This window comes from Apteryx mantelli, chromosome 1 (genome assembly GCF_036417845.1).
Source record: "Apteryx mantelli isolate bAptMan1 chromosome 1, bAptMan1.hap1, whole genome shotgun sequence".
Taxonomy (NCBI): domain Eukaryota; kingdom Metazoa; phylum Chordata; class Aves; order Apterygiformes; family Apterygidae; genus Apteryx; species Apteryx mantelli.
Genome location: NC_089978.1, coordinates 135,463,470 through 135,473,961, shown reverse-complemented (window position 1 = coordinate 135,473,961; position 10,492 = coordinate 135,463,470). Strand labels below are relative to the sequence as shown.

Below are 10,492 nucleotides of genomic sequence, written 5' to 3'. Positions count from 1 at the left end.
AAATGTGACATAAGCAAATTTTAAGGGCCGAGAAAGGAGATCAAAAACCCAAAATACATTGCCTTGGTTAATGCTTAGTACTTCTCTGCCATGAGAATTAAGAAGGCACTGCTTCCTTACTTTTAAATACTTAGGAACTTTAAAAGTGTAGGCAGTCCTGAAAACGCTTCTCACCTTAAATACAGCTGTCCACTTTCAGACAAGAGAAATCCATTAGTTCTGCACAACACAACAAGCATTTCTGACTCAACTGTTTCTGCAGTCTCTTTAGATTTATGCTTTTCAGGTATCCTTGAGACAATTGAGGAACTAGCAGCTGCAGTAGAAGCTCTCCTTGCAACATCAGTCCTCTTGTGAACACATCTCAACCCAAGTCACTGTAGGTTGGAAGACAGCCAGGCCAACAAAAAAACAGACAGCGTACTATACATATTAGAACTTTTACAGGGTGTCCTATGAGAACTGGAATGGACTAGAAGAAACAAAGACTTTGCCAGCTACCAAGAAATATAAGAACATTCAGCTCTGGCAGCTCAAGCATAACTGAAGTTCTCAAAATTACACACCTTCTTCGAACATATGAGCACAGGCATAACTTCCTTGGGGTTTTGCCTCTTCATACTCAGGAAATTAGACTGACCAGGAACATATCAACCATAAGTCATGGCTGCCTACGTAGACACAACATGCTCCTTATCCTGAGCTGTCTCGGCAGAAAAAGCAAAGTCATATTTCATCAAGGTGACTCAGCAGAACCTCGGAAATGAAAGAAGAGGCAGACAGAGACAGGAAAAGGTGGTTCAGTAGTACTTTGTTCCCAATATTTGCTAAGGCTCTCAGAAATTGCTTCAGGACAAGGCTATAGGGAAGAATATGCTTAGTGATTACAGAGAGGTTAATGGTGCCATGGAATCTACGTCACAAGCCCTTGGGAATAAAGCAAGCTTCTCCGCATACCAAGTTGATAAGAGAATTTACTGTACATAGTAAGTTAATTAGTAGCAGTCTGGGCAGGAGGTAGAACAGAGTGAGATGAAACAGGGGAAAGGTGAAATGCTTCTCAGAGACTAGATGAAGAACAAAGATCAACAATAAGACACAGGAGGAAAGAATAAGGGACAAAGAAAATCTGTGGTCTTGACTACAGAGATCTGCTGCGTTAAATGATGGCTGATCACCACACCATGCTTGAACAATAGAAAACACAAAGGTTTCTATAAAATCCACTTCTACTGCACATGAAAGGGAGATAGTTTCAGAAGATCATATAAACGTCCTTGTTTACTCTCCTTGACTTCTATCCCTTGTTTCAGGAATGTTGCATAGTAATACGTGTCAGGCCTTTCCCAGTTGACTCATCCAGGCCCCTCTAGGTTCTCAACATCTTGGTATTTCCACAGACTTCTTGATGTGGCTATGTGGTCCATCTTTTTCTGTTATAGATAGCCACACACTGTAAGCAATGACAGTCTGAACCAGACTGTGGACAGAATCAAAAATGGCAGACTAACAAACAAAAAATTCAAAAGTCATTCAGAAATGCAAAGAGGCTCCAAACAGAAGCACTGAGTGCTAGAAATCATATTATCATAGTTATTTCATAGAAGTTCATAGCAGTTTGTATCTTCAGATCCAGAAGGTAGCTAGTATCACCTACATAAACATGTTCAACCAATGCATTTACAGCTGCATTACAAGGTATCACTCTTGTAAATGCATAAAAATCATTCCTACATAGATTCAGCCCAGTCATCCATGTAATTCTATGGGTAAAATACCAGCAGCTACTGATTAAACTGAAACGCAAGTAATACAAGCAACAACATATGCAAACAACAGAGATAGCTATTATTTCTAGCCTTTTTCATGCTCATCAGTGATATGTCTACAAATATTTCCCCAAAAAGTGCACCAATAAAACTACTACACATATTTTGAGCAAGATCTATTTCTTTTTATCTACCCCCAAATCTAATAGTCTTTGCAATCATAGAGGTAGTTTTCCACCAACTAATGAAGCTAGTTCCACCTTTCTAACTTTCTCCTAACTTAGCAAGAAAGTCTAGCCTCAAAGCAGTTTTTTATGTGCCTAGTCCCCATCACAGAATCTACAGACAAGAGTGAAGTGCCTAGGTTCCCTGTACGTTGCCTGAGGAAGGAAAAGTACTGCAAAATCGGATTCAACAAGTCAGTGTACCACAGCTGGGAGTTGCCTGAAGTCATGAGGCTGAGCCAACAATTCCTAATGTAATTAAGAGAATATGCTGAGGACGTGATGGGTCTTGAATTCTACCTTTCTGTCATGGATTAGTGTTTACTCAGCTAAAAAGGAACAACTTCCTTCTACTAGAACGGTTTGGGCTAAACTGATCAAACAGCCCTCACTGCAGCCCTAAAAGATATTACTGCTTTCTCCCCCTTCCCCTCCACCACGCTAGCTATGCATTCCCATTGCTTCCCTTGAATGGGATCTAGCAGTTAGCTGATCCTTTAGTACCAGATTCAGCCCACTAAACTGGCAAAAGATTAACTCTGGAAAAATGTAAAGACTTTCCTGCCAACTTAGTGAGCTGAACTGGCTCAGCAAGGGATCAGTGGAGCACCAGAATCACTGCAAAGGAAAGGACAGGATTTGACAGCTTGGAGCTGAGGCAGGAAGGAGCAAAGACTACCATACTCCACAGCAGTAATCTATCAGATTGGTTCAACTGCCTTGTCAAACCACATTTTAAATCACTACTTTAAAAAGTGGAACTATTTTCTTTTAAAATAATTCTTTTGGTAGTGAAACTCTTTTATTACAATAGCTCAGTAAACAGAACACTTAGCCATGTTCTGAAGTGTTTTTTAATTCCCCCTTCAACCCAACAGAATGTAAAACTACATCTTTTATCTCTAATAACTACCTAATAGTAGTCCTAATAACTACCAGCCTAACAGCTACCCCTGGTTAGAAGGAAGTTGCTCTTAGTATTGAGGCATCCAGACTCCACAAGTCAGTCATGCTTTCTGTGCAGAGAAACTGAAAACATTTTTGTCACATCTTCCCTAGCAGTCAAATTGTTTTCAAAACTATGCAACCCCACACCAGAAAGAGCTGCAAGAAACAGATCATTTTTCCCATTTATGGTCTTGCAAAAGGACATGCTACATACCAGACACCTGACTTTTTCCTCTTTAGACTGATGTTGTCTGACATTTTCAAAGGAATTCTTGAACAGATAACAGTCAGGTTGCAATCTAAGACTGAGAGCTGAAAGTCCTTTATATGTCAGCAGCCAAAAAGGCAATCCTAAGGGAAAAATATTAGGAACATAACAACATGGAAAAGTCTAGGTTGGGAGACCATGTGGTCCAACATTCTACTGAAGGTAGAACCTTAGATTAGGTTATCCAGGGCCTTGTCAAGCTGAGTCTTGAATACTTCCAGCAAAGGTGATCCCACCACTTCTCTAGGCAAGTAATTGCAATATTTAATTGTTTTCACATTGCAGATTTTATTTCCTATATACAAATGGAATTTTCCTGGAATCAACTTGTGCCATTGCCTCTTGTCCACTATGTATCCTTGTGAAGAGAGTACCTGCATCTTCTCTAGATGAAGAAACTAGATATTACCTACTAGATATCAGACACGTGATTAGACACTCCCCCCACTCTGAACCTTCTCTCTCTTGGCTGTATAAATCCTATTTCTTCAACCTTTTTTCATTTGTAAAATTCTCCAGCCCTTTAATCATCCTGATGGCCATTCACTGGACCCTCTCCAATTTTTCAATTTCCCTCTTGAACTGGGAGGACCAAAACTGTATACAATATTTCAGGTATGGCCTAACACGTGCTAAGTAGAGCAGAATAATCCCATTCTTTGATCTGTTGACTATACACTTGCTGATGCAGCCCAGAACATGGTTTGCCTTCATTGCTTCTCAGGCATACTGCTGACTCCTGTTCAGCTTGCTGTTCACCATGACCACCAGATCATTTTCAGCAGAGCTGCAGAGCAGTCAGTCAGACTCCAGTCTGCATGGCTACTTGCAATTATTTTGTCCATGCATGACTTTACATTTATCTTTGTTAAACTTCAAACAATTCTTGTTGGCCCAATCTTCCAGCCTGGAATTTATTAATAATCTGTCAACAATCTTCATATTACAGATAAAAATGAGCTGCAGCCAGCTCTTGGAGTTAATTCACACTCATTGTTTGAGAACTTCCAGTGATTTTCAGACACGTACTAAAGGTTCAGATGATCTATAAACTTCAAGAATATTTCAGTACCTGTCCTGTTGCTTATCTGTATTCCTCATTCCCAGATATATCTGAGAGTAAAAACAATATTAATCCAGCCCTCTGCAAAATAATAACCTATTGCCTCCTTTTTTCCTTTTGTTTGTAAAATCAAAGAGGGTAGAAAGCAACATCTGACATGCAGCAGCCAATCAGGACAGAAAAAAGTATAGATTTATATTTTACAGAGCTCATAAACAGACTTATATGGTGGCCATGTGATGTGGGCTGGGCCCGCAGTCCTTCCTGCTTTGTAAGGCAGAGATCAAGATTCTTCTGCTGTGCCAGGAAAACAATCTTCAGAACAGTTTCTCTCATTAAAGGAAAGCAGACCAAACAGATCTCAAACAGGTAAGCACTCCCCGACTGTTCACTCCGCCCTTTTCCCCTAATGAGTTTCCTGCTTTCATGGGATGGATGTGCAAATCGAAAAGCTGGAAAAAGAGAAGGTACGTGAAACTGTTTTGTGTTCAGAATCTGGAAAATGAGGTTCTAGTTTCCCATGCAAAACTAGTGTAACAGGATCTTTCTGTGGTTTGGTACATTCCCATATTTACTAGTTTCCAGCTTTTATTTTTAAAAGAAATCTTCTTTGTCTCCCTATAGGAAAACTCAAAAAAAAAGGAAGGGAGAGTTTTTTATTGGCACCCCGTCTTAAGGTCAGAAGGGGAAGTAGCAGGAACAAAAGAGATTTCACATTTCCCTGTGATGAAGGGAGAAGTTAAAACATGATTGTTCCTACCTACCAAAAGCTCTCTCTGGTGAGTGCATGCTGAAAGCCAACAGTAAAAAAAAAAAAAAAAAAAAAAGCAACAAGGTAATATGTTCAGAAAGAATGTGTCTTTCTGTAGGTGGCATGTGTGTATATATATATTTATGTATTTCTGCTGTATAAAAGGGAATGCATTTAGTGAACAATAGAGAAGAATGTAATATGGAATTATATAAAACTATTTTTGTTTGGAGATGCATATTCACAAAAAAATGTATCTGTTGTGTTATGCTCTTTTCCCTCAAAGGGGTCTTCTACAATGGAATTTATACATACACTAGTATAACACATGCAAGATGACTCCTTAATTCTGCTAATTCTTGGATACCACAGATCACCGGTATTCATTCCATATCCACTGTACACAGTGACGACTGTTGTCTTTTACAGAGATGGGATTTTGAATGAGGGGCAGAAGGGAGTCTGTCAACTGACAAGGGCTGAGGTGCCCGAGAACAGAATGATGGGAAGAAGCACATCAACAGAAAAGAACTGAGCATATAGCCAGACAGTCAAACATACATCCACATTTCTCAAAAACAGACACAACCCAGCTATATCCAGAACCTAATGTTACTGTTGTATTGCTACGCTAAGGTTAGCCCTCCAATTCACCTGTGCAGAGTGCCCCATTAAGAGTGCTACCTTTCTTCCAAGATCTGAGCCATTATCTGAATGTTCTTTATGCAATGCAAAAACGTCCTAGAATAGACCTTTTAAATTTATTCTGAGTTTTATCTTTTATGGTAACATCAAATCTGCACCCTAGACTTCTCTCAGTTCTGTTAAGTGACTATACTTTTTCAGATAAGCCTGACAATAAATGCTTGTGGTCTATTTATGCCTTTTATGTCTTGCAACTGCAAGTCCAAGCATTCCCATTATTTAATATGCATTCCTATATCAAATTCTAAGGGCAATATATATTTACATTGTCATGTATTTACACACAGATTTTCCAGGCTTATTATGTATGTATATCTGCATGTTCTCATGATGGTATGTACTTAAGTATATATGTTCTTATTTTGGTCATAAGAACATCTTTGTATCCTCATGTTTTGTGATGAAAAATTATTCTGTCTTCCACAGATGTCTGTCCCCTTAGCCGCCCATCTGTCCTCCATTGTCTGCTACCACCATCCATACTACCATGTGGTTAGAGTCACACTGGAAGAATATCCGCCAAACCTTGTTGCTTCTTTTCACTGCTGCTCTTCTCATTGGGGTCACCATGCTAGCCATTTCATCTAATATCAATCCAGTAGGCTATTTCTTCCTAGGTGTAGGAGGAGTGTGCCTGATGGGCTATTTGCTGAGTGTGTTTGTCGAGTGTTACCTGAAGCATCAGCGCCTACATGATACAAATGAGAGATCTCCTAACAGACAGAGCCAAGCAGGGTAAGAAGCAACCCCTGTTATTCCTCTTACTTTAACCTTCTCTTCTTAGATAAGACTGCTATATATATTGTTTTGCTGCCCTTTCCCCAAGGAACCAAACACAAACTCCATTTCAGAGTACAGAAGTTCATTTTAGGGTGTTTTTCTTCATTATCCAGGTAGAGCTTGCAAGCGTCTATGTCACTGACCTCCTATATTTTGTCCAATATAAATAGTCTGTTCCCAAGGGGAAGAAAATTTCCAAGACTAAACAGATCCAGCCCCCCTTTATCTTCCCTTGAGTAATCGAGCCTTGCCCAACAATGAGTCAGACAAGGAAAAAGGAAAAAATGCTGAGGTAATACTCAGTCTTAGCTGGTTTACTTTTATAAACTTTATTTCCAAAACAACTGCTCCTCGGCAAAATTTTACAAAGGAACTTGTAACTGGGTGCGTTTCCATTCTTAAAAACCCAACTTGACACTAATAGGTCCTGATTTTGAGAGGCTCTGAATACTCCCGAATTCTTTTGGCTTCATCTATGTTTTCAGATATTCTGTACCATCTAACCTCAATTTACCTACTGTAGTTAAAGAATTTAACTTTATTTGCATCTTTGCTTGCCTGTCTGTATAATCGAGGATAACCATTATCCACATCCATAAACTGCTCGACATTCTCAAATAAAAGTTTTTGTATGAGAGCAAAAATGCTACTACGTGTTTACTGTTAGAAATAATACATAAAAAAAGTTTCATAGTGCATTTTCCTAGTTTAGGTGTACTAGAAGAAAACTTGTATCTATCTATTCAAAAATATGACCTAAAAGTGAAAATGTCTCTAAAGTAACATTTTTCCTCTGCAGACATTCTTTTTAACACTGAATGGAAAGTCCCTCTTTAAACTAAATGAAAATACTTATTTTTCTCCACTTACATTTTTAAAAATAAATGAATGTTTGTCTAATGTATTAAAACAGAGATAGAACAGGAAAATCCTGTTTTTATTCTGAGAAATAGCACTTAGTAATTCTTAGTAATAAATTTTAACTGGTGGCAGATTTTAAATGAGGGGATATTAAGCCAAGACTAGAGTACTGGATTGAACAGTCTGGGTTATCACTTATTCTGGTAAGTGTAGGAAAATATCATATATCAGACCACATGAGATAACAAGTCCTATCTATTGTTTGTAGCATAGTCCCTATTTTACATTACCCAGACTGCCTGCCTATGCATAAAATAAACAAATAAAAAAGTTTTACTGGCATTCCTCTCTTTCATGCATAGGGTGAATGCTGCCTATGAAGCACCTACCTACGAGGAGGTGATGACTATGTCACCTCCAGCAATATGGACAATTGCATCCAATCCAGGCACAGTGCCCTCACCACTGAATGAGCCTCCGCCTTACAATACAGTTATTGAATCATCTGTCCAAGAAGAGACTGTGGTAGAGACTCTCAGGGTCTCAGTGCCAACAAACACAAGGTGCACCTCTGAGACAGACAGAGGCTCCAGGATGCACTTGCAGCTGGTGCAGCCCCCCAGGTTGCAGCGGTTTGTTTCAGACATCCATGAAGTGAAAGGTATTGAAGACAGGTTTGAGCCACTGGAGCCACTTACTCCACCACCTGCTTATGAGAGTGTCATCAATGATGAGATCTTTGAAAATGCTTTCCAGCCCTCAATATTATGATTAATTCCACCTTCTATGAATGCAGGACCAAATCCCTCACCACAACGCAGGCTGCACCTGGAGGGAAGGAGAAAGAGATGAGTCTTTTTCATGCCTGAAACAGTAGAAGTTTGTCTTGCCATTCTTCGAACCAGAGATGAACTACAGACATAGCTTCTGATTTCACTAGAACCTTCATGCATGCCCAAAACAATACCACAGTGCTTTGTCCTGGCAGAAGATATAGAAGACCACTAGGAAAAAAAAGATGTATGATATACAGCAGCAATTCCGAGCCTGGGGATACCCCTTTTTGGAGGAGGAGAGTGAATCATGGGAAGAGACAAGGTTGCCAAAGGATTGCTGAAGAACTGTGGGACGTAGCCAGGACAAGCTGGCTTGGAAAGGACAAGAACAGAAACAGCAATAAGTAAGAGGAAGATAATAGCAGTTTCTCTCATGCAAGAGAGGCCAACAATGGGACACAGACACATACCCTCTGCCTGGACTACCGTCTTCCCAATTTTACAGGAGAAAGCATTTCTCTGTTGTACTACAGGCCATCACAGATCACTCTAGATACTTTATTGTCATCATGGCTGATGTGTTTGCATAGAAATGTCAATGTTGTTCAAGTTCTTGGTAACAAACCTATATGCGGATGGTTTTGTTTGGAAAGGCCCAGTCACTCTTCCAAGGCCAAGTTAAGACTGCAGCAGAGAGCACCTGGGAACAACAGTCATGAAGCACTTGTTATCTTTGTCATGATGGCTCTGGTCTGAAGCCAGGTCCTAGCTCTCACTGATTAGTGATGCTACACTGTTTTTTAAAATAGCTGAGTCAAACTGTTAGGTTCTGAACTGTTAGAGCTGAAGTGGTCTGCAGTATGCAAAGAGACATTCAAGTCTGGTGAATGTCCAAATAAAAACATGAAATATGGAGGTCCAAATTTCCTTATGAAAGAGAGCAGCAATCATCACAGCCTTGGAGTACTGTGGAAAAAAAGATGAAGCAAGAAAACCACAGCCTTGTTGCTGTTCTAAGTGCAGCCATTCAGTACCATATGCAGAGCATCCAAATATCCAAAATAGCAAAAATTCTTATTGAAGTTAACCATGAAAAGTTTTTGAATGGCTTTGATTCAGCAAGGTGACATTACACTTGACCAACATTTTGTCTCATATGACTGCATCATTTTTAATTCATACCAGGAACCATAAAGCCATGGGCTAGGAGCAAATACATTATTTCCAACTGTTTGAGTCTTTATAGTTCAAAAGAAGATGACTCTGTTTGTTATAAGTAAACAGGACCATTAATGGTGAATATTAAAAATATCTGATGGTATCATCAGTTTTTCATCCTGTCAGAAACACTCCACAAAATCATGACTAACAGCTGCTTGCATTCTGCTTATTTGATAACCTTGGCTTAGAAAGAGGAGAGGAATTCTATTTCTAAATCTACAGCTGAATCACTTTAGTACCATTAATGACAAAGCAGCTATGATATCGCTATCATTAAAGTATTACAAGAGAAAAAAAAACTGCCAAGAGAGACATCATGATTTTTTGAAGGCTAATTATTTCATTCATGCTTCAGAACACACTCTCTCTCACTCCACTATCAGCAAAACCAAGAGAACTAATCACAATTAACAGTTAAGGGTAGCAGCGTACCATAAGGGCATAGAGATTTATGGCCTAGGTTGGGCATTCCAGGATCTTTCTGGCTGCGCAAATTCCTAGGAGTCAGGAACACAGGCAACCAGCAGAGATAAGAGCTAGCCAAAAGAAAGATAAAAAGATATCTTCAGTTATGATCAACAGGATTTTTTCTTCAGCATCTGAGAGGGTTAGTTAAGCATTTCAACTTGTGCTAAATTTTAGCATGCACCAAGGAACAACAATCTGAAGCTTTACATGGCAAGAGCTAAAAATTTGTTTTCACTAAAAGGATGCTTGCTTGCTTTTCCCTTTCTCTTTATTTCAGCTGTACTCCACATGCCCTGTATCCTGCCTTTCTTCCTCTTATTTACTCAATAACACTGAAGTCCTTTTTTGATTTCACCTGATTTCTGCCTAACAAAATGTATGTGACAACTCCAAAAATATACAGAAATCAGAGAAGCAGTATGTTTGCAAAGCAGCATACCTGTTAATTCTATTTGCACGCAGAACCACTCCTACTAGTCTTCTGATGTGCAGAAACGCAACGGTGGGGAGGGCCAAGGCGACGCTCGGGAGCACCAGGCAGACCCGCCCCCAACGACCGCCGCCATCCCGCGGCCGGAGGAGCAGCAAAACCTCCCTCTCCTCCCGCCCAGCACATCGCACCAAGCGGGCACGCCAGCGCACGCGCACGCAGACGGCA

General features: G+C 39.8%; 1 protein-coding gene and 1 long non-coding RNA gene across 2 annotated transcripts; one reads left to right on the top strand and one right to left on the bottom strand.

The window, feature by feature from the left end:
- Positions 1–6,215: 6,215 nt before the first annotated feature.
- On the top strand, positions 6,216–8,140 carry TMEM139 (transmembrane protein 139). Its single transcript, XM_013958064.2, has 2 exons — positions 6,216–6,463; positions 7,732–8,140. Exons 1-2 carry the CDS (start codon positions 6,216–6,218, stop codon positions 8,138–8,140), a joined length of 657 nt encoding a protein of 218 aa, XP_013813518.1.
- On the bottom strand, positions 8,115–10,354 carry LOC136993195 (uncharacterized). Its single transcript, XR_010885430.1, has 3 exons — positions 10,274–10,354; positions 9,799–9,902; positions 8,115–8,197 (listed from the first exon to the last, which is right to left on the bottom strand). It is a non-coding gene; the product is annotated as an uncharacterized lncRNA (long non-coding RNA).
- Positions 10,355–10,492: the final 138 nt, after the last annotated feature.